Raw genomic sequence first — 25,415 nt, forward strand, 5'->3', positions numbered from 1 at the left:
CCCCCAAATTAAAAGAAGAGCTGTGGATGCTGTGAAGTAGACGGTGGATTCTCAGGACTACCATCCAGTGGCCACAGATTAGGACCAGGTCCTGCGAATTGATTCGCACCAACTCAAGCGGTTGCCAATAAATCCAAGCATGGCAGATAGGTGGAGGATTACGGCAGCTACAGACCTACAAAAGGATTATGAGTTTGGAGGGGGCATCATCCCTATGTCATGATGTTAGCACAGGTCCAGGTATACTGTCTGCACCTATATAGTGTATACAGATGTATACCATCACGTGACACTTTGTATCAGGAACAGATGACTCGAGAACATAATATAATGTATGAATATGACCCCAGCCAGCACCTTGGTCCTCCTGTGAAGCATCATTGTAGTTCACTTGCTTGCGGATTCTTTTTCCTTTTCCGAGATTCCTTGCGAGATCTTCTTGCTGCTGCTCATAATGATGACGAAGGAGCTTCTCCCAATAATCCGGATCCACGTTCTCTTCTTGTTTTATAATTTCCCGTTCAACCTCCTCCTAAGGATCAGTAAGAATAGAACACGATGAGGCTTCCGATTGCAGGGAAAGCGTATTATAGAACTACGAGATGATTCCATGACATCGTTCTTAATAGATAAGTAAAAGAGTGTTACCACTCCGTCGTCTTCTCGCACAACATACTGAGCCACTTTGAAAGAACTCAGATATTCGTTCATGTTCTGGATTTCCGTGTCCTCGGTGGCGTCTTGGTTTCTATCCAGAAGTTTCGAGATGGCGCCATCATCGTAATGGATGACGCTGCTGTCCTCGACGTCCTTATTGTCACCTGCAACGGTCAATACGGAGATGTAAGGGCAGGAAAAAGTCAAAAAATACGCCTGATCATGGGAGTTGTAGTCATCAAAGCCTGGAATTCAGATGTCTCTTAGTTCTGGTTCAGAATTCCAGGAAAAACTGCAAGTTTTATGGAAGCCAAATTCATACTAGCGCAAGACACAGAAAAGGGGATGTCCATCTACAGTGACAATGAGGACTTAAAGAACAACTCCAGCCATGGTGGAAAAATCAAATTCTAAAAAGAAAATCGTATTCCCCTTCCATCATTCCAGGTGTTTTCTTTTGTGCTCAGTGTGGCCCCCTACTGAGAAGAACGGGAGTGACAACTGCCCACAAACGGGACTGCAATTTGTTATTCCTTTCCTTCTATTCGGCCATTAACAATATTAGGATCACCATGTTTTTGACTATGGAGCTGAACAGGTGGCACAATATTATATCCGTCTGGAGTTGCCCTTTAAGAGTAATACAAAACCACATTGTGTTAGGGCGCACTTAAGACAGCTGTATAAATCAGACTTCAATGCACGGACCAGCCAGCGGCTCTCCTGACCAGAGAGTGGCAGCTTCTGCACGGACCGGCCGGCGGCTCTCCTGACCCGAGAGTGGCAGCTTCTGCACGGACTGGCCGGCGGCTCTACCGATCAGAGAGTGGCAGCTTCTGCACGGATTGGCCGGCGGCTCTCCTGACCCGAGAGTGGCAGCTTCTGCACGGACTGGCCGGCTGCTCTACCGATCAGAGAGTGGCAGCTTCTGCACGGACTGGCCGGCGGCTCTATCGATCAGAGAGTGGCAGTTTCATGTATTTCCATACAGCTGTCACGCTCGGGTGGGGAGAGCCACCGGCCAGTCCGTATACCGAATTCCGATCTCGGTCCGATTTATACAGCCGTCTGAGTGTTTGTTTTTTGCAATCATAGATAATCATTATTCTTAAAAATGGATGGGGCGCTGACAAACGGCCCAACAGGAATAGTTGTAAGAAAGTACCTGAAGGTCTGGGAAACATACTACAGAAATTGTGACTATCTGATTTAATGTGGACATCACCTTTAATTACAGTAGCTTAACACATATATATAAAATACACATAATAGCAGGATATAAACAGCCGCATCCAGACGTAATAATGAGGGTCCCAAACAGCCATGGAGGTTGCAGAACAAAGACATGGTAGTGACAAAGCTTATGTGTTGCATATGCAGCTGTGGAAAATAGCAACACGTAAAATTCACATAGGGCATAAAGACCGCCAGTTATCATCATCATCATCCATGTGTGAGCTAATAAGGGGCAGGAAAACTAGACTTTCCCCTAGAAGTTACCCCTGAAAGGGTCCTACACAATCTCTAACCATAATACCCTTTCATAGTCCCTGCCCCCCAAGATCTCCATCCTCCTATCTTCCAGAGGGGGACGATGTTCGCGGGTCACCAGCATTTGTTACATGGACGATCACAACCATTTCTTAGGTAACAAACTGAATGAAGTTACTTTTCAAAAGGTTCTTTTATTTAAAAACAAAATAAAAAGAATATTTCCATGGTAACAGACAACAAACAGCCCTTGTAGTCTGATCCAGCAGTTACACTTCAGTCTCCTATATTTTTGGTCACCTACTGGATGTACGTTAGCTTAAAGGTGGGAACAGATTATAGAAAAAGTGACTAGAAGATGAGATTACACCTTTTTATTCCTCTGTTACTATGGAGATGCATAGGTCTGCATGGAGCTGTAGACCCAAAACGATAGTAAATTTGTAATTATCAACTATTGCAAAGGTGATTTATAGAAAAATGTGGCTGCAAAGGTGGACATGGCCTTCAACATTGGGGGTCTCTGGTTTAAGATTACTGCTTAACAGAGATAATTTTAAAGGAAACCTGTCCAAAAACACTATTAATAGGCAGATATAGGGTTAATCTGCAGGTAAGTAGCATTAAAATCCCGCCTAGCTGCCTTAGGCCGTGTTCACACGCGTTTTTCTTTTTTAGTAGCCAAAACCTGCTCTCTCGTCATTAAACACACTGAGTATTCATGAAGCAGGTTTTGCTGTAATGTTTGCGCCATTTTTGGATGCAGATCACATGTGTGATTTGTTTAGAGTGCATGTTTAATAAAGTTAGTTTTATTAACCAAAAATGCTGCGTATGAACATAGCCTTAGAGAAAGCAGGGTTACAGGGAGAAAATGAACTTATATCCTCCCTGCAGCTGCTCGCTTACAGTCATCGAGGCGGTGCAGGGAGCGGTTACGGTCACCACTCAGTATAAAGTGAGCGCAGCTGTAATCAGCACCCCGAACTATTGATTGACAGCCGGCTATGCAGCGTGTGTGTACAGAGCAGGCTGTCAATCAAAGTGATGAGGAGTGATCACAGCCGGGCTCACAGTACAGCGATAGGTGACTAACTGCTCTAGGCACCACCCCGATGACTGGAAGCGAGCGGCTGCAGGGAAGATATGAGGTCATTTTCTCCCTGGAGCTTCCAGTAAGGCAGGCATTTACAGATTAACCCTATATCTGCAGCTAAATAGCTTTTTTGGACATGACAGGTTCCCTTTAAACTTGGCAAGTGAAACGGTCTGGAGGCAACAACTTGTAGATGGCCAAGGGACCAGTTTCTTGTCATTGCAGGACGAATTCGTTCAGAGAATATCACATTACAGGACGGCCATTGTGATGAACTGCTGACTGAGTTACACGGGGACGGGCCCAGATTTTATTCCGGTTCAATGAAGGAGGAGGGGATCCAAAAATGAGGCCTAACTCCATGAGATCCCCAAAGTTATTAAAGGGGTTGTCATCCAGGTTTCATCTGTTCAGTGTTACAAGTGGGATGCTTTTCTGTGTCACAGCGCCTCTCGCATTGGATTCATGAAGCCCAAGGTGCGAAGATCTGACACAGGTAAGTGACTTTATTGAGAAGAAATAGAATACTGGAGTATTCAGCATCTACGTTCCTCACAGACAATCTCTTCATACAGCGCTGATTACTGCAAATCCAATCCTGAAATACTTTGTGCTGCTGGAGATCCTCTTCCTGCCATTATATACCTTTTGTATGTAATCATCTCTTTGTTACCATTTTTCTCCTTAAATTATGACACCACTCCTCGCTCCTGTCACGGACAGCACTTTCCTATGAGAGGGCAGGTCACTGCTCCATACTTCTTTCCTGAAATACTCTGTACTGCTGGGAGGCCCTGCTTTTGCCTAAATCTTTGCTATGTCCTTTACTCTTCAGTCCCCTTCTTACATCAGCCATATATTCACACGTCACTATCTCCCACTCGTTTCCTTTATACTACCACATGATTAATATACGTTTTGCCTTAAACACTCTGTGCTGCTTGGAGTACCCCCCCTGCTGCCTCTATCATTGTATGCCCTATAATCCTATACTCTATGCCCCTCTCCTCACATCAGCCATATATATGCCCCATCCCCAATTATGTGTTGAGCACCATTAATACCCTTAATTGCTGAAATACTCTGTGCTGCTAAGGAACTTTGTATTTCAGCATTAACTGTTGATCTACTACTTGTTTTTATGCCATAATGTGTCCTGACTAACAATCAAATACATTAGAGATCCCAGGAGATCAACACTCCGCTCTCCTGAAATACTCTGCGCAGCAGAGGAACGTTTAACTTTTCGTTGTTGTATATTGAAGATTTGGTTTATAGATCGAGGGGCTTCAACTTTTCAGTGTGTGAACCGGGAACTTTTTGATGATGTGTTTTGTTTTGTTTTTGTAACCGTGATTTGCCTCTATGTGAAATTTAGACTTTTTTTTTTAAAGCAATATTTATGATGACAATTAAAGGGCAAGGTGACACTACGGACTAGCCACTGCTCGGGTAGCATCTCAGCCATCCAACCACTGAGCCGCTCACCAGTTTTCTTGCACACTGTTAAGCTGCCGCTGTGATGGTCTGCAGTAGAAAGGAGGGAAGACACAAAGACATCAAAAAGAAGGAAGAGTTAGGCAATACATGGAGCGATATCACACAGTCGCTGTACGGAGAGCATCACAACTGACATTGACCACAACTCTGCATGGAAACCTGGAAAAAGTACCAAAACAGTATTTGGTACTTTTTTTGGAAACTTTTTATGTTCTTCTGTCCAAATCAGTTTTCACCCAACCAGTAACCTTTTAGGTAACTGGGACAGCAGTAATTCCAATAGGCAGGTATGTCTAGGTATAACTTAACCCTTCACCATCGTAGACCTCCAGGTATAACTATAAGAACCCCTTCCCTGCCCTAAACCTGCAGGAATTCTGACATTCACCTCTAGACCAAAGAGTTTTCATAAGCACCGGCATTATTTTGATCACACTGTTTTTAGAAGTGCCCAAAATGTCTATAAGTGAGAGGTACAGTACTCCCATAATTGCCAGGCATAATGTCCCCATAAATATTCTGAACAGTTAAAGGACGCCAATCAACTATTTACAAGTCGATCAGCGCTCATTTATGTACCCATTCACTCAGGCCGACAAGAACTCTATGGGAAAGGTTAATCATTAATACAATCTCTCTGACCCATACAGCATCATGTTTCATGTTGTTGGCAGCACATGTGCCTGTGTACAAAAAGTGATGTGCTACTGGAAATGATAGTTTAATGCCGGCATAAAAAGGATCCTGAATTTTACTATATATAAAATATTCTTATTTATCAGCCATGTAATAGGAAGTCCCTGTGAAATACAGAGACCCAAAAATGGAGGGGGATCCTAATACTTCTAAAGGATTAATGTACCAGAGGAGGACATAGCTGCCTCTAAAGAATTAATTTACTAGATGAGGACATAGATACTTTTAAGGGATTAATCTACAAGTGGAGGACATAGCTGCTTCTAAAGGATTCATCTACTACAGGAAGACATAGCTGCTTCTAAAGGATTAATCTACTACAAGAGCACATAGCTGCCTCTAAAGAATTAATTTACTAGCCGAGGACATAGATACTTTAAGGTATTAATCTACTAGTGGAGGACATACTGCTCTGGCAAAAATTAAGAGACTACTGCAACAAAACCCTGTCATGGGCAGCCCAATCTCCAGACCTGAACCCCATTGAAATCCTCTGGAATATAATCAAGAGGATGATGGATAGTCACAAGCCATCAAACAAAGAAGAACTGCTTACATTTTTGCGCCAGAAGCAGTGTGAAAGACTGGTGGAAAGCATGCCAAGACGCATGAAGGCTGTGATGAAAAATCATGGTTATTCCACAAAATATTGATTTCTGAACTCTTCCTGAGTTAAAACATTAGTATTGTTGTTTCTAAATGATTATGAACTTGTTTTCTTTGCGTTATTTGAGGTCTGAAAGCACTGTTTTTTGTTTTTTTAAAGTTTGACCATTTCTCCTTTTCATAAAAAAAATACAAAATTATTGCTTGGAAACTGAAAATTTTGCGGTGGTCTCTTAATTTTTGCCAGAGCTGTAGTTACTTCTAAAATCTTCTACTATACGAGGACACAGCTGCTTCTAAAGTATTAATCTACTACAGGTGGACATAGCTGTTTCTAAAGGGTAATTAACTAAGGAAGGACATAGCTGAATGTAAAGTGCTAAACTGAGCATCTCACTACACACACACAGACTTCAGCAGCTATAATCAAGAGAGGACTAACAATACTTACTGCACTTACTCTACTGCATTTTTATCCTTCTCCTCCTCATGATGCTACATAAAATACAGGACTATATCTCTATATGCTCCCATATATGTAACTACATCAAGCTTGAAGTCTGCACACAGATGTCATGTGTTTACAAGATGCCCACAGACTCCACCAACCAGTGGTATCTCCCAGCAAAGCAGGAAGCTTCACACAGCTATCATAATAATGAGACAGCAGAGAGCCCAACTTCTACGACTAGAGTCTCTTAAAGTGTCAGAGTTTTAATTACCAAATTAGAGTGGAAATTACTAATCCTAATCAAATACATCAGCTAAATACTGTATATGTTGGTCTCCTTTTACTTCATGAAGTTTCCCAGGAGACGATTGGTCTCCTCTTTAAGCTTAGGAGTCCAGGTGGTCTTGTGACCTTAGTATGGACTGTAAACTGGAGCAGCATTACAGCTGTCCAAGGTTTAGAGGTTGTGGGAAAATAGAAACAAGATCAGTTGTGATGTTCAGTCATACAAGATCCCCCTACATACATGTGCCTAATCAATGTCGCTGCAAAATTCAATTTTCATTTTTAAGGCAATCAGTCAGCTTGTCCCACCCAACTACCACCAAACTGCTTGCATGGGCATGTAGGCCTTTGAAACATAGGACACTGTTCCCAGTGTCATCGTCGGCCGGACAGAACTGCCTTACAGAGCTGCACAGCGCTGCCGACTATAATGGCCACGGCCTGGTACTACACATCCATCCCCTATTCAAGTCAATAAAGGGTGGAAGTGCAGTAGCTGGCCGTGGCCACTATGCTGTGCTGTGTAGCTCCATAAGTGAGCAGTTCCAACCTCCACTGACACCGGGAGCAGCTGATCAGTGGGGGTGCCAGGTGTTGCACCCCCATCCACGAGACATTGATGACCTCTCCGAAGGATAGGCCATCAATGATAAAGTCCCAGACACCCCTTTAACGTTTCCATACATCTCCAGGAGGAATAACAGAGGGGCATCACAGTGAAGAGTTCTAAGACAAGATACTGCAGTATTGTAATTTTATAGGAAAACCAACATTCTAGGAGATGATTGTGAGCGCGAAGGATTTTGCTAAAGTTCACAACAAAGGAAAGCTGAGAAGTGGTCATTAAAGGGGTTATCCAGGCTTAAAAAAAAAAATTTTACTTTCTTTCAGAAACAGCGCCACCCGTGACCATGCATAGTACTGCAGCTCAGCTACATACACGTTAATGGGGCTGAATTGTAATACTGGACACAACCCATGGTAAGGAGTGGCGCTATTTTGGAAAAAAAAAAAAACAGCCATATTTTTTTTTTCTAATCCTGGATAACATCTTTAATAAAAATAAAATCAAACAGGATAGTACAAAAACAAATAAATATAATTAAGTAAAAAAGATATCATAAAAGGGAACATATTGAGATTTCTTTACCTTCAACGTCATCCTTGAAGAGCTCTTCTGTTCCAAACTTCAAGATATCGTCCAGTTCCTGCTTTGTCATGGAGCCGGATTTAGAGCCCAGACCCGGTCGTACAACCAGGTGGGTCAGCATCATTTTTCTCTTTGCCACCTGAGTAATCCTTTCTTCTACGGACGCTCTGGTGACGAACCGATAGATCATGACCTTTTTATTCTGCCCGATTCTGTGAGCGCGGCTGAAGGCCTGGGGAGAAAGATTCTTATTTAGTGGTGGGGACATCTATACTATATGTCCCAAGTATGGAGCACCTAGATGGTGCCACAAAGATCCTGCAGCTCCATAATACAGAACTACGGAGACCTATGTGCCACCATATGGCTTTGCCAAGTGCATCAGTAATAACAAAAATGCCAATATTGTGAATTCAAGTATTTTACATGAAGAGAAGGCATAAAAAGTCCATATATGAATAAAATCCCTCCGAATGGACGAGTCTTGTCCAGTCTGAAGCCCCATATACTTTTCTGGACACACTTGTGGCTCAATCCACAAATATGGCGGTCAGCATCAAGACTACATTTTTTTAATGTATTCCCAATTTCATTAATAAAACATCCGAGGGGACCACCCTTCCATAAAATGAATAACGATTAATTAACCTGAATGTCATTGTGTGGGTTCCAGTCGGAGTCATATATAATGACGGTGTCGGCCGTAGCTAAATTTATCCCCAGTCCTCCAGCTCGAGTTGATAATAGAAAACAAAACTGCTGAGCACCAGGAGCTAAAAAAGAGAAAAAATAGAAAAATAATGTTTAGATACAAAGAAACAGGAAATGTTTTTTTTGTTTTAAGATGAAAGCAACCCAAAACACCCGGAAGACAGGTTACCCTATTCAATGGAAATGGATATATCCCCAAATACATCCCATGTTATTCATGAAAGGGGCTGTAAACAGCACAATAGTTTCTTTCATAACTTGAAAAATTAGGTGTAATTTAGTTGATGCTGGGATTTGCTCCTGGGAGAGGGGAAGAGAGAGCCGCCTTATTCAAAATATGGTCACAGAATAGTTGATTTGGCTACTTCAAGCTTTGGGCTCAGGCTACAAGTCTTCAGTGACTGCAAAGTTGCGAATCCTCATTGTGAGGAGTCCCCGATGCCGACCCCTGGAGGGGGAGGTGCATGACTAGGTATGCGACTTCCATACATGTGGTCACATGCCAACTAGATGTGCACTCAATGCAAGTGTATTGAGCGAGACTGGACACGTCTAGAGATGAGCGAACTCAAAGTTGAAATTTAGGGGTTTGTACTGGAAGTTCGTTTTAATGTTCGAAGTTCCGGGGAAAGTCCACAGAGAGAAAGAGAGGGAGAGAGGGAATGTCCGAGGAAAGAGAGAGAGGGAAAGTCTGGGGAGAGAGAGAGAGAAAGAGAGAGAGAGAGAGATGGAAAGTCCATAGAGAGAAAGAGAGGGAGAGAGGGAATGTCCGAGGAGAAAGAGAGGGAAAGTTCGGGGAGAAAGAGAAAGGGAAAGTCCGGGGAGAGAGAGAGGGAAAGTCTGGGGAGAGAGAGAGAGAGGGAAAGTTCGGCGAGAGAGAGAAGGAAAGTCCAGAGAGAGATAGAGGTAAAGTCTGGGGAGAGAGAGCGAGAGGAAAAGTCTGGGGAGAGAGAGAGGGAAAGTCCGTAGAGAGAAAGAGAGGGAGAGAGGGAATGTCCAAGGAGAAAGAGAGGGAAAGTCCAGAGAGAAAGACAAAGGGAAAGTCCGGGGAGAGAGAGAGAGGGAAAGTCTGGAGAGAGAGAGAGAGAGAGAGAGAGAGAGAGAGAGAGGGAAAGTCCGGCGAGAGAGAGAGGGAAAGTCCAGAGAGAGATAGAGGGAAAGTCTGGGTAGAGAGAGAGAGAGGGAAAGTCCAAGGAGAGAGAGAGGGGAAAAGTCCAAGGAGAGAGAGAGAGGAAAAGTCCAGAGAGAGAGAGAGAGGGAGAGGAAGAGAGAGGAAGGGAGGTAGAGAGAGATATTTTTGATTGACTGCTTTTTGGTTGGTGGTTGTAAGCCAGATAGAAGGGGCATACAGATGTGTAATTCCAAGAGAACCAGTGGTGTGCGTGTTGGGGTACGTGGAAGTGATAGTTGTGGATAACAAGCTGAAAATAGCAATCACTAGACTACTATACATGGCTCGGAAGGCGATAGCAAGAAATTGGATTAAAGAGGAGCCTCCCTCGAGGGGAGAATATATTAAATATGTGAAGCAGGTCATTACCCTGGAAAAGGGTGTATATCAGAAAAGAGGGAAGATGGTCCTGGATGATAAATTGTGGACGCCTTGGCTGGAACTAGGTTAGGGGGGAGGGTAAGGGAAACAAGGCCTGAGGAGGGTTCACCTATATACTAATGGTTTATATGTTCATAATGGAAATCACTACATGTTGATAATGTATATAATGTTACAAGACATGTTAAGAGAAGAGTGTGAGCTGTCTAAAAGGGAAGAAGGGGGGAGGGGTAGGGAAGAAAGGGGGAGGGGTAGGGAAGAAGGGGGGAGGGGTGGGTAAGGGGGGGTTAATGAGGGGGGGAAATGAAAATACATGTCTTAATGTCAAATGTTTTATTGGAATTTTATACTTAATAAAAAATATTTGAGTTAAAAAAGAGAGATATTTTTCAAGTTCCAAAGTTCGGCTTCAGGTTCAAGTTCAGGTATAGTTCTAGTACTTGAACCGAACTTTGGACTAAAGGTTAGGTCAGGTACCAGAACCCGAAATTCCATGAGTCTGCTCATCACTAGACAATTCTAGTCTGAATGAGGTTAGAAGAATGAAAATTGCATACTTATGGTAACATGAATTCCCACTGCCGGCGCCAGAGAATCCTCACAGTTCACGATGTGCGGATTCACAAGTCTGCAGTCACATAGAATGACTGGAGACTTGTAGCCTAAGGCAGGACAATCCCTTTAAAGAGGACTTGTCATTTTCCCTAAATATGATTTTTTGTACCCTTGTGTAAATGCCACGGTTCTCTTGAATCTGGGGTTGTTTTTTTGTTTGCTCCTCCGGCTCTCTGTTCCTGAGATATGGCCCTCTGTAACTGGTATGTAAATTTTGCCTTGTTATCTAAGTGGGTGTGGTCATCAAGAAGACACTCACAGAGAAGAGTTAATGACCACGCCCCCTTTACCAACAAAATTATATTTACATACCTATGAACAGATGGCCATTTCTCAGGAACGGAGAGGCTCATCAGCAAAAGAACAACAACGCCGGATTCAGGAGAACAGCGGCATTTGGATCAGTTAAAAAAAAACACATACTTATGGAAAGTGACAGGTCCTCTTTGTTTGGCCACATACTTCCACAGCCATGATTTATTAAGTTGAATTATACATTTTTGGTGTACGTACTTCGAAATCTTTAAAATATTCACTTAGACATTGGGCTAAGATGTAGCTTTTGCACAAGGGGCCTGGTAACTTGTCTCTTGCCGAGACCAAATATTTTAGCGTTTTCTCCCAAGTAGCAGTGGAGATGTCGCTGGCCGCAGCCCGATAGATGGCATTAGGCTAAGCAGATTACAGCAGAGCCACAAACAACATTAGGATTGGGTTGCACTTATTTTTATTGATTTTTATATGAAAGTAGCAGCCGCCATTTCTTTTTACCACTGACCTAATGTGAACTCTTCGGTCTGCTATACTTGTCTGTGTGTTTAGAAAAACAACATTTTTCATGTAGCAGATCATTGGACGCTGCCAACCACCCTCCATCTTATGGTCCCGACACTCAATATGTCATATTTCTTGATATATATATATATATATATATATATATATATATACATATATATATATATATATATATATATATATATATATATATCTGTAAGTCATTGAGTAAGACGTAGTACCATTAAACCTGTCAATTGCCTCTTGCCGCAGTCCTCCTGTAATTCCTCCGTCTATTCGCTCATACTTATAGCCGTCGTATTCAAGAAAGTCTTCAAGTAAATCCAGCATTTTAGTCATCTAAATAAGGAGGATAAGTTAGTATATGTGAACATAGTGTTATTTCGTTTCCACCTTCAGGGTGGATGTGTTTTTCCTTAATACCACTAACTGGGAGAGCAAATATAATGACTTTTATTAAAAAAATAAATACAAAAAAATTACCAAAAATAACCTGTGTCATGTATAAGTGTCAAAAAGACACAATTCAGGGGGTAGGGTCACACAACTGGTTTCTCTCCGTCCGAAAAGAACAGCCCGCTTTTCTGATGAGACTTTGATCAGGGTGGCATCAGTATTTCTCAGAGGTGGAGAGGGGAAAAAAAAAAAAGTTTTTCCAACTCCTCCACTATGTCTGTGGATATCGGACTGCTTTCGAATGTAATCCGAGTGCAGTCTCATATCTTCCACAGATGCATAGACTTACATTGTCGATTTTGATCTGACACTCGGATGAAAATTGGACACTCAGTCTGAGGAAAAAAAATGGACATGCGCAGAGCCCCATAGAATATCATGGGTACGATTGCTATCCGTAAAAACCACAGACAGGATTCGTCCAATATAATCAGTCGTGTGCACGATTCCTGTCCAGTGAATGTTGGAGAGTCCAGCAATAACACATTTAATATGGCTAAAGTACTCCCGACCAGGGCTGTGGAGTCGGAGCCCATTTTGGTGGAGTCGGTATCATGGAAATTGAACAGTCGGAGGTTTGGCTTATGGACTCCACAGCCCTGCTCCCGACATGATAGAAAAGGCGTATCAGGAGCGCCCATCGCTTCACGTCCTTGGTGCTACGGTTGGCATAGACATGCAGTAATGATCTTCATTAGAGTGTTGAGGATGGCGTGCCGCACAACAATCTGGTAATTAAAAGTTATTTAATGGAAAATCTTTTGCTTAAGGGTATTTAGTGCCCGAAACGTGTGTGGTTTTACCATGGTTTTTGGATGGATCCACTACTTTTAAATGTTTTCCAATACAGAACTTTTAATTACTGGATGGTTGTGGGCTTCCTCTACACCCTCATGGCTGGCTGCGCAGGAACTGGCACCCACCAGACACAGGTCTCTCTGCTCTTCATCGTCAGGCTTTCAATTCCCTGTCTCACATCTACAAGTAATGATCTTTAGTTAAATCTTGTGTCTGTCTTAATTAATTTGATACAGCCTTGGAATTTAGTGAACATAATGCTATTTCTATGTAAAGCATGCCCAATGTAACGGAATGTTACATCTTCATCTCCTTCAAGCTACTTCTAGCTCCCGATTCCCTGTCTGTACGCTCTCAATAAAAATGTTCGTAAACCTTCTCAATCCCACAAAAATCCCAGAAATGTAACAGTAAATACGAGACAGGAGGAAGGAGGGGGATGTAACTGCAGAATCAGTCTCAGTGATTCAGTGAAATGGCATGAGTGGAGAGGGAGAAGGGAGAGCAGATGGAGACATCTGATTATTTTAGGGAACCCATCACTGTCCACTTAAAGGGAATCTGTTAGCAAGTTTTGCCATTTAATCTGAGAGCAGCATGATGTGGGAACAGAGACCCTGATTGCAGTGATGTGTCACTTACTGGGCTGCTTATTGTAGTTTTAATAAATTCAGTGTTTTATCAGCAGGTGATTATCACTACAGGACAAGTTGTCTCATGCCATGTAGTTCTCCAGCTCTTTGTAACCCCGCCCCTACCACTGATTGGCACCTTTCTGCCTATGCACAGTGTACACAGAAAGCTGCCAATCAGTGGGCGGGGTTATTCAGGGCTCAGCATTCAGAGAACTGGTGGATCTTCAGCACAGAAAAGTGATTTTAGATACATTTCTCCAAGCAGAACAATAAGTGACACATCGTTGTAATCAGGCTCTCTGTCCCGACATCATGCTGCTCTGATATTACATAGCAAAACCTGTTGACAGATTCCCTTTAGCAAGCAAGAAAATAGTAGCAGGAAGGAAAAATATGATGATTCAACAATTCCTGTCTGTATTAGATCTAAAATATAATTTCAACTGCCTGTCATACACTTTAAATAAATCTACTTTCAAGACTTTGCATAAAAGTAGAACTTGAGAAAGTCAGTTTAGTCATCAATGACTGCCAAAAATACCTGAGAAAAAATGAGAACTCTGTGTCCTTCGTCTTTTAACTTTTTCAACATCTTCTGTAGCAGCATCAATTTTCCCGAGGATTTCACTAAAGAACTACCATCATAAGATCCATTCGGCAAGACTGGGGCCTCCTAAATAAACATACAAACAGTACATTGAAGGAAAGTGGAGGGCTCCTAATCGTTGAAGCAGACCCAATAATTTAGCTGATGTTGGAATGTGGAACTGACTACGTACAAGACATACACTCAAAACCGTACAAATTTAATTTTATGGACGTGCCATGTGTATCTGAAGGTGAACTGAATACTACTCCACCTAAGGTCGGCCATATGACCCCCAACCAGCCCATAAATCACAGAAAACAGAGCGGAATAAGACTTTTAAAAAAAAAATGTTGCCTCTTCATTGCAGAGATATTAGCAATCAAAGTATTTGGCATCTAACAAGTTAACGTTTGCCAAGTCAAAGTGGGTGTTTTCAGAGAGCTTTCACTGCAGCGTGTGCTTCTTCCACCTGTATGAAGCTGATCAATCATAGGTAAACAGCAGAAATAGAACACGCCCCTGCCATAGCGGAGAACAGGTTACTCAGTGGGAGGGATGCAACGATACAGCCCTGGTCTGCTGGTTTAACCTCCTGCAAGAGCCAGTGTCGGGGCAGGGGTAGTGCAGCTGAGTTTAGCACAGATAATTAAAACCTTTCAGATAAGGTACCTGTGAGGGAGGGCCAGAACAGCGGAGTTTAGCTGTGTCACATTACAAACACTTCTATCGGTTCTCCTCCTCTCATAGCACTGTCACCCTGGCTGTACTATGCCTCCCTCACATTGCCTATTCATAATTGTGTCAGTAGGGGTATGTGCACACGTAGGAAAAGAGGTGCAGAATTTTCTGCACAAAATCCTCATCTCCTGGCAGAATATGCAGCCGCGGATTTGCCGCGGTTTTTATGCGGATTTTGTGTGGTTTTTATGCGGAATTGATGCTGATTTTGTGCGGATTTTCAGCGGTTTTTGCCACTGCGGAATTTTAACATGAAGGGGTGCAGAAACACTGCAGATCCGCACAAAAGAAGTGACATGCAATTCTTTGAAATCCACAGCAATTCCGCACTGATTTTTCTGCACCATCTGCACAGCTTTTTTCTCCCATAGAATAACATTATACTGTACATCACAGTGTGGATCTGCAGCGTTTCTGAGCGGAAAAATCTGCTGCGGATCCGCAGCAAATCCGCATCGTGTGCGCATAGCCTAAAAGTATCTGAAAGGTGTTAGTCATCTGTTCTAATCATGCAGGAGGTTAGACCAGCTTGTCTGCTCTAAGCTATGGTGGGGGCGTGTTCTTTTTCTGTTGAGGTGGTGCCTTCTTATGATTGGTCAGCATCATACAGGGAGTAAAAGTACACACCCAAAGTGAAAGCTATCTAATAACACCCACTTGGACTTAATAAATGTTAACTCAATAGGTGCCAAATACTTTGATTGCTAATATATCCACAAAACAGAGAACAAAAAAAAGACACAAAAACATTTTCTTTTACCTGCCTGCTCGATGCTAAACCAAGACACTATTGTTTGGTTCCGTCTGGTCATTTACAGATGACATGATGAGCTATAACGTGACTGTGGAAGGACAGTGATCCACTGTGCAATTTCTAAGAACATGTGGATATTAGAAAATTGCAAGGTTCAATTTAAGTTCTTCAGGGATATTTTATGTCGGTGGTCATTTGCTCCTCCGTGGGGCTCCTCTGCGCGGAGACGCCACGCAATGCATCTGCAGTACCAGCCTTTAGTATTGGGGTAATCGATCAAACTGTGCTTACAGATTATCCAGCCATTGCAGCTACAGCACGCAGCGACTGCACCAGGCGGAGGGCTGAGCTCACCGGTAATGGAATATGACGAATGACCCTTCAATACCTTAGGCTTTGGTGCAGTGCAGCAATAATTAATTAGAAGTCGCCACAGCCCCACACTGAGACCTGTACTATTAGGAGAGCGCAAAATGAACTAGGACACATGTCACTACATGTGAATGTCGTAATTAACCCTTTACTAGCCATGCCTACTGGGGTACACACATGGCATGATGTGCACATGGATGGACACCTCTGTGGCTTATCAACTCGGTAGAGGAAAGCGGATATCCCCATGAAAAATAAATGGGAAAACATAGAGGTCCTCCAGGAGAGAAATATGTCCGATCTTATTACTTACCCTCCCCGGCGGTGAAGATGCACTTGTTGGCAGCGTAATGTGTGGGGTCTTTTTGCCTGCATTTTTGGGCCTTCCTCAGTATCAGTTTATGATTCGTTATTCATTATTTTTGGTAACAGATACAAGGATTGTTGGTACTGATCTCTATTTATATTGAATCAATAAATATTTATATATTAATATTTGTATACATTATTATTATTTTTACTTTTTGTAATTGCTTCACTATTGTGCTATTTTGTACCTTTATTAATTTGGCATTTGAAACGCTATAGTTGAGGGTCTTACCCTGTATTTTACAAGAAGATACACGGCTTATCCCTTTTTAAGGAGGATTGTTTGTGTGTGTTTTGCATTTGTTTTTAATCTGTCTTATTTTGTATTTTTGTATTATATAAATTTGATATATTTATGCTTTCTGATATATTTATGGGATTTTTTTGGATATGAATCTTTTTCTTTTGTATAGTAACTGGTTTGTAGTAAAATATCGCACACCGCCTGGACTATTCTAATATCGGTACCCAAGATCGCCAATGTTATTCTTCATCTTACCACGGCAGCAACAGGGAAGAGGTACGGGTGGTTGCAGCACTTCTTCAGGTCCATCATGATATTCAGCAAGGAGACCTGGTTTCCACCTCCTTTGGAGTTCAAGGCTTCAAAATTTCTGGTTAAAATGAACTTATAATACTTCCTAGATCAAAGTCATAAAAAAATTAAAAAAAACACATAAGCAGAAAAAAAGGAAATAAAGTAAATGAGAAAGACTTAGGAAAGGCCAGATGTGGTAAGCTTTTTCAATTTTTGCAAATCTGCGGCAAAAATTCATATATGTTACAAGTGTAAATACCATAATTGATATTTAATAAGAGATTTTAAAAAATCTTTAAAAATACTTTTACAAAGTAAAGTTTTGACAAAAATAAAAATAAAACAGAAAGTGGCAAGATGAGGGAAGAGTGGTGGAAGTGTGTTGTCTTGCAAGGCTGCACTCACTTCTGCATTTGGCTCAGCTCCACTCGCACTATTAATTCTGTTTTGGCTGGCATGTTCTTGAAGACATCTGCTTTCAGCCTCCGCAGCATGTGAGGCCCCAGTAAGTCATGAAGTTTTTTAATTTGGTCTTCCTTAGAAATGTCAGCAAATTCTTCCAAGAAGCCATCCAGATTGCTGAGAGGGAAACAGCACATGAAAAGCATAAAGAAAGATGTATTTGTTTCAGTGGCACAAATCTCACAGTCTGAGAGGTGAAGAATTAGGAAATTGTGCATCTTCCCGAGGAGCCATCATATCTTCATATAGGCCGAAGCTCCAAAGGGGTTCAAGGTAAATGGCACCATTAAATAGTAAACTGGCTTGAGAAAGGCTCATTATAGCCAAAACGTTGCCATGCCACCAGGGCTATTAACGTCCCTTTTGTACTTTTGAAAATACTGGAGAGCTGCCTGTTTTTTTCTGAATTTAAATAGATAGATAATAGATAGATGATAGATAATAGATTATAGATAATAGATAGATAATAGATAGATGATAGACAATAGACAGATGATCTACTATATAATTGTCTAAGGGTCACTTCCATCTGTCTGTCCTTCTGTCTGTCTGTCTGTCACGGATATTCATTGGTCGCGGCCTCTGTCTGTCATGGAAATCCAAGTCGCTGATTGGTCGCGGCAAAACGGCCACGACCAATCAGCGACGGGCACAGTCCGGCAGCAAAATGGCCGCTCCTTACTCCCCGCAGTCAGTGCCCGTTCCATAATCCCCTCCAGTCAGCGCTCACACAGGGTTAATGGCAGCAGTAACGGACCGCGTTATGCCGCGGGTAACGCACTCCGTTACCGCTGCTATTAACCCTGTGTGACCAACTTTTTACTATTGATGCTGCCTATGCGGCATAAATAGTTAAAAGATCTAATGTTAAAAATAATTTAAAAAATAAAAAAATCGGTCGGTAACCGCTTCGCCTGGATCCGAGGCCAACGAAAGGTGAGTATATAACTATTTTTTATTTTAATTCTTTTTTTAACAGGGATATGATGCCCACATTGCTATATACTACGTGGGCTGTGCAATATACTACGTGGGCTGTGCAATATACTACGTGGGCTGTGCAATACACTACGTGGGCTGTGCAATACATTACGTGGGCTGTGCAATATACTACGTGGGCTGTGCAATACATTACGTGGGCTGTGCTATATACTACGTGGGCTGTGCAATACATTACGTGGGCTGTGCAATACATTACGTGGGCTGTGCAATGTACTACGTGGGCTGTGCAATACACTACGTGGGCTGTGCAATACATTACGTGGGCTGTGCAATATACTACGTGGGCTGTGCAATACATTACGTGGGCTGTGCAATATACTACGTGGGCTGTGCAATACATTACGTGGGCTGTGCAATACACTACGTGGGCTGTGCAATACATTACGTGGGCTGTGCAATATACTACGTGGGCTGTGCAATACACTACGTGGGCTGTGCTATATACTACGTGGGCTGTGCTATATACTACGTGGGCTGTGCAATATACTACGTGGCCTGTGCAATATACTACGTGGGCTGTGCAATGTACTGCGTGGGCTGTGCAATGTACTGCGTGGGCTGTGCAATGTACTGCGTGGGCTGTGCAATGTACTGCGTGGGCTGTGCAATGTACTATGTGGGCTGTGCAATATACTACGTGGGCTGTGCAATATACTACGTGGGCTGTGCTATATACTACGTGGACTGTGAAATGTACTATGTGGCTGTGCTATTTACTACGTGGGCTGTTATATACTACATGGCCGAACGCGAACAATCAGCGACAGGCGCAGTCCAGCCGCGAATTGGCGCGGGATTTGAACCACGCTTCGCTAATTGGTCACGGCCGGCCGAATCCTGTGTATTCAATGTATTATTCTAAAATCTTCATAAATAAACTACATACATATTCTAGAATACCCGATGCGTTTGAATCGGGCTACCATCTAGTAGTGGGCTGTGTTATATACTTCATGGGCTGTGTTATATACTACGTGGGCTGTGTTATATACTACGTGGGTTGTGTTATATACCGCATGGGCTGTGTTATATACTACTTGGGCTGTGTTATATACTGCGTGGGCTGTGTTATATACGTCGCTGTGCTATATACTACGTGGGCTGTGTTATATACTGCGTGGCTGTGCAATATACTACGTGGCTGTGCAATATACTAAGTGGTCTGTGTTATATACTGCATGGGCTGTGTTATATACTGCGTGGGCTGTGTTATATACTACATCGCTGTGCTATATACTATGTGGGGTCTGTTATATACTACGTGGCTGTGCAATATACTACGTGGGCTGTGTTATATACTACGTGGGCTGTGTTATATACTGCGTGGGCTGTGTTGTATACTGCATGGGATGTGTTAGATACTGCGTGGGCTGTGTTATATACTACGTCGCTGTGCTATATACTACGTGGGGTCTGTTATATACTACGTGGCTGTGCAATATACTACGTGGGCTGTGTTATATACTACGTGGGCTGTGTTATATACTACGTGGGCTGTGTTATATACTGCATGGGATGTGTTATATACTGCGTGGGCTGTGTTATATACTACGTCGCTGTGCTATATACTACGTGGGGTCTGTTATATACTACGTGGCTGTGCAATATACTACGTGGGCTGTGTTATATACTACGTGGGCTGTGTTATATACTGCGTGGGCTGTGTTATATACTGCGTGGGCTGTGTTATATACTACGTCGCTGTGCTATATACTATGTGGGGTCTGTTATATACTACGTGGCTGTGCAATATACTACGTGGGCTGTGTTATATACTACGTGGGCTGTGTTATATACTGCGTGGGCTGTGTTATATACTGCGTGGGCTGTGTTATATACTACGTGGGCTGTGCTATATACTACATACATATTCTAGAATACCCCATGCGTTAGAATCGGACCACTATCTAGTAGATAGATAATAGATTATAGATAATACATAGATGATAGATAGATAATAGATACATAATAGATATATAATATAATAGATAGATAATAGATACCGTAGATAGATAATAGATAGATGATAAACAATAGATAGATGATAGATAGATAGATAATATATTATAGATAATAAATACGGTAGATAAACTAAGTAACATATCGTTTAAATTGGGGTCTCTGCCCCTATATCATTCTGTTGTCAGATTACATAACAAAAACCTGCTGACGGGTTTGCCTAAAATTAGTTATTGTGGGCACAGAAGAATTGGCCACATAGTGCACTAAGGTCATTCATTTTAGAAATAAAGTCTACAGATCAGTAATGCAGCGTACATTTACTATACACAGTGTTTGTGCATATATATATATACAGTGGGGCAAAAAAGTATTTAGTTATTCAGCAATAGTGCAAGTTCCACCACTTAAAAAGATGAGAGGCGTCTGTAATTTACATCATAGGTAGACCTCAACTATGGGAGACAAACTGAGAAAAAAAAATCCAGAAAATCACATTGTCTGTTTTTTTATCATTTTATTTGCATATTATGGTGGAAAATAAGTATTTGGTCAGAAACAAACAATCAAGATTTCTGGCTCTCACAGACCTGTAACTTCTTCTTTAAGAGTCTCCTCTTTCCTCCACTCATTACCTGTAGTAATGGCACCTGTTTAAACTTGTTATCAGTATAAAAAGGCACCTGTGCACACCCTCAAACAGTCTGACTCCAAACTCCACTATGGTGAAGACCAAAGAGCTGTCAAAGGACACCAGAAACAAAATTGTAGCCCTGCACCAGGCTGGGAAGACTGAATCAGCAATAGCCAACCAGCTTGGAGTGAAGAAATCAACAGTGGGAGCAATAATTAGAAAATGGAAGACATTCAAGACCACTGATAATCTCCCTCGATCTGGGGCTCCACGCAAAATCCCACCCCGTGGGGTCAGAATGATCACAAGAACGGTGAGCAAAAATCCCAGAACCACGCGGGGGGACCTAGTGAATGAACTGCAGAGAGCTGGGACCAATGTAACAAGGCCTACCATAAGTAACACACTACGCCACCATGGACTCAGATCCTGCAGTGCCAGACGTGTCCCCACTGCTTAAGCCAGTACATGTCCGGGCCCGTCTGAAGTTTGCTAAAGAGCATTTGGATGATCCAGAGGAGTTTTGGGAGAATGTCCTATGGTCTGATGAAACCAAACTGGAACTGTTTGGTAGAAACACAACTTGTCGTGTTTGGAGGAAAAAGAATACTGAGTTGCATCCAACAAACACCATACCTACTGTAAAGCATGGTGGTGGAAACATCATGCTTTGGGGCTGTTTCTCTGCAAAGGGCCCAGGACGACTGATCCGGGTACATGAAAGAATGAATGGGGCCATGTATCGTGAGATTTTGAGTGCAAACCTCCTTCCATCAGCAAGGGCATTGAAGATGAAACGTGGCTGGGTCTTTCAACATGACAATGATCCAAAGCACACCGCCAGGGCAACGAAGGAGTGGCTTCGTAAGAAGCATTTCAAGGTCCTGGAGTGGCCTAGCCAGTCTCCAGATCTCAACCCTATAGAAAACCTTTGGAGGGAGTTGAAAGTCCGTGTTGCCAAGCGAAAAGCCAAAAACATCACTGCTCTAGAGGAGATCTGCATGGAGGAATGGGCCAACATACCAACAACAGTGTGTGGCAACCTTGTGAAGACTTACAGAAAACGTTTGACCTCTGTCATTGCCAACAAAGGATATATTACAAAGTATTGAGATGAAATTTTGTTTTTGACCAAATACTTATTTTCCACCATAATATGCAAATAAAATGATAAAAAAACAGAAAATGTGATTTTCTGGATTTTTTTTTCTCAGTTTGTCTCCCATAGTTGAGGTCTACCTATGAGGGAAATTACAGGCGCCTCTCATCTTTTTAAGTGGTGGAACTTGCACTATTGCTGAATGACTAAATACTCTTTTGCCCCACTGTATATTGGTGTACACACTGTGCTGCTGCATTTTTCATATGTACATAGATATACAGAGAAATGCACACACACTTATTTTCTTTAGCTTTGCTTGGCATATAACACATTTCCATTACTGTTAAGCAACATGCCTCCATTTACATAAATTGCATGAACCTGTGTAAAATCAAATTTGTGATTCTCAGTACGAAACAATTTTTTACATTTAAGCCAAAAATTCATGCAAATGATTTATGCAAAAACGGCACGCTCGCAGTAAGGCTATAATCAATATGCGTCCCTGTGAGTCATCACCGCTCTCCCCCAGAACAGGCGAAACCTGCCCACCTATGAATTATTCATCAGTTATATTTTTCCACTGTCGGAAACAACTGATCCTAATGATGTTGACGAGACCGGAGCCGATGTGGCAGCAGCCAGCCATGAAACAAAGGAAGAAAGAAGCACACGGGGCCAAAACTACAGGCAAGAGCCATGCAGAGACCTCCATACTGCAGTCAGGTTAAAGCAACCGGCATCTGTTTAATGTCACTGTGCGGATTTGTTGACTTTGTACTTTCGCACTGAATATAGAGAACTTTATATGTCAAGTAAAGAAGTAAAAACTTATACCCCTGGGTGATACTTTTTTTTTTTTTTTTTGAGGGTCACATAATAACAATCACTTATAAATCCATTGACGCTTCTTTAAATTCATGTTTTAAAAAAATAGAAAAATATCAAAATAAATTAAATAGAAAGAAGACAATTCTCCAGACATGTTTGTATTAATAAATATTCCTTGTAAGACAACAGTTCTATATTTGTTCATCCCTCTGCTATTCTTCCTGGACCCACCGGCACTCCCACACTGAACCCACTGGCACTCCCACACTGAACCCACCGTCACTCCCACACTGATCCCACCGGCACTCCCACACTGTTCCCACCGGCACTCCCACATTGAACCCACTGGCACTCCCACACTGAACCCACCGGCATTCCCACACTGAACCCACCGGTATTCCCACACTGGAACCACCGACACTCCCACACTGGACCCACCGGCATTCCCACACTGGACCCACTGGCATTCCCACACTGAACCCACCGGCATTCCCACACTGAACCCACCGGCATTCCCACACTGGACCCACCGGCACTCCCACACTGGACCCACCGGTATTCCCACACTGGACCCACCGGCACTCCCACACTGGACCGACCGGCACTCCCACCCTGGACCCACCGGCACCCCACACTGAACCCACCGGCACTCCCACACTGGACCCACCGGCACTCCCATACTGAACCCACCGGCATTCCCACACTGAACCCACCGGCATTCCCACACTGAACCCACCGGTATTCCCACACTGGATCCAGTGGCACTCCCACACTGAACCCACAGGCACTCCCACACTGGACCCACCGGCACTCCCACACTGGATCAACCGGCATTCCCACACTGAACCCACCGGTATTCCCACACTGGACCCACCGGGACTCCCACACTGGACCCACCGGCACTCCCACACTGGACCGACCGGCACTCCCACCCTGGACCCACCGGCACCCCACACTGAACCCACCGGCACTCCCACACTGGACCCACCGGCACTCCCATACTGAACCCACCGGCATTCCCACACTGAACCCACCGGCATTCCCACACTGGACCCACCGGCATTCCCACACTGGATCCACCGGCACTCCCACACTGAACCCACCGGTATTCCCACACTGGATCCAGCGGCACTCCCACACAACCCACAGGCACTCCCACACTGGACCCACCGGCACTCCCACACTGGATCAACCGGCATTCCCACACTGAACCCACCGGTAATCCCACACTGGACCCACCGGCACTCCCACACTGGACCCACCGGCATTCCCACACTGGATCCACCGGCATTCCCACACTGAACCCACCGGTATTCCCACACTGGACCCACCGGCACTCCCACACTGAACCCACCGGCACTCCTACACTGAACCCATCGGTATTCCCACACTGGACCCACCGGCACTCCCACACTGAACCAGGAAATTTTAGAGCACTTCATGATTCCGTCAGCCGACAAGCTTTTTGGAGATGGAAATTTAATTCTCCAGCAGGACTTGGCACCTGCCTACACTGCCAAAAGTACCAATACCTGGTTTATAAACAACAGTATCACTGGGCTTGATTGGCAGCAAACTCGCCTGACCTTAACCCCACAGAGAATCTATGGAGTATTGTCAAGAGGAAGATGAGAGACACCATACCCAACAATGCAGACGAGCTGAAGGCTGCTATCAAAGCAACCTGGGCTTCCATAACCCCTCAGCAGTGCCACAGGCTGATCGCCTTGATGCAGTAATTGATGCAAAAGGAGCCCCGACCAAGTATTGAGTGCATTTACTGAACATACATTTCAGTAGGACAACATTTCGGATTTTTAAATAATTTTCAAGCTGGTGTTATAAAGTATTCTAATTTACTGAGATAATGACTTCTGGGTTTTCATTGGCTGTAAGCCATAATCATCAACATTAACAGAAATAAACAACGAATCACAGAAAAGAAAAATAGCCTTTAGGGTACAATTTTAACAAAAATTCACAGAAAAAAACCCAGTGTATATGTTTAAAAAAATATCCTTTATTAGTTAATTTAAAAATATTAACTGGTGCAAACAACCAAAACCATCACCAAATATAAAAGAGCACTCAATAGGAAAGGCCAAGGAGGTGCCTGGCCCTAAACTCCGCTATATGCACCCTACCTAACAGCGGAGTTTGGCACCCTATACCTGCGCAAATGGAGACCCCGCTCATCGTCGACTGTCCCTTCTACCCCTGTAGAACCCTCAGGTGTATCCAATAATATAGATACAACTCGCAGTCTTTTCTCTCGCATACAGGGGGCCAATGGATAGGCTGTCCCTATTGGTTATTTATCCCAAAGGGTGTGCAACCAAATATTAAGATGAGGGTGCCAGCAATTTTGTCCGGCCCATTTTGGGGGTTTTGTGAGAAATTCCTCTTTAGAGGACCCATGCCATAAGGCTAATAAAGGAAGACGGTTTCCCCAATCTGACACAACCTGACGAAGATAGCATTATGAGTGCAGGGGTGTTAAAGGGGTTGCTGAGCACAGTGCCCATGATCCCATAGACAATGAGGATATCGAACACACACACTACTTCTTTA

At 43.1% G+C, this 25,415-nt stretch overlaps 1 protein-coding gene across 19 annotated transcripts in view; it reads right to left on the minus strand.

Annotated features, from left to right (window-relative positions):
• CHD5 (chromodomain helicase DNA binding protein 5) overlaps positions 1–25,415 on the minus strand; it is a 167,185-nt gene that overhangs the window by 34,528 nt on the left and 107,242 nt on the right. For 15 of the 19 annotated variants that reach the window (XM_077250361.1, XM_077250353.1, XM_077250360.1 and 12 more), the window contains exons 18-26: positions 17,260–17,433; positions 16,816–16,957; positions 14,036–14,167; positions 11,827–11,944; positions 8,581–8,705; positions 7,933–8,164; positions 4,733–4,771; positions 649–821; positions 358–532 (exon numbers count right to left, since the gene is read on the minus strand). In XM_077250361.1, coding sequence (XP_077106476.1) covers positions 358–532; positions 649–821; positions 4,733–4,771; positions 7,933–8,164; positions 8,581–8,705; positions 11,827–11,944; positions 14,036–14,167; positions 16,816–16,957; positions 17,260–17,433 — 1,310 coding nt within the window. The remainder of the gene's footprint in view (positions 1–357; positions 533–648; positions 822–4,732; positions 4,772–7,932; positions 8,165–8,580; positions 8,706–11,826; positions 11,945–14,035; positions 14,168–16,815; positions 16,958–17,259; positions 17,434–25,415) is intronic. The other 4 variants (XM_077250363.1, XM_077250362.1, XM_077250352.1 and 1 more) reach the window with 1 other exon arrangement.

The sequence above is a fragment of the Ranitomeya variabilis genome, chromosome 4 (genome assembly GCF_051348905.1).
Source record: "Ranitomeya variabilis isolate aRanVar5 chromosome 4, aRanVar5.hap1, whole genome shotgun sequence".
NCBI lineage: Eukaryota > Metazoa > Chordata > Amphibia > Anura > Dendrobatidae > Ranitomeya > Ranitomeya variabilis.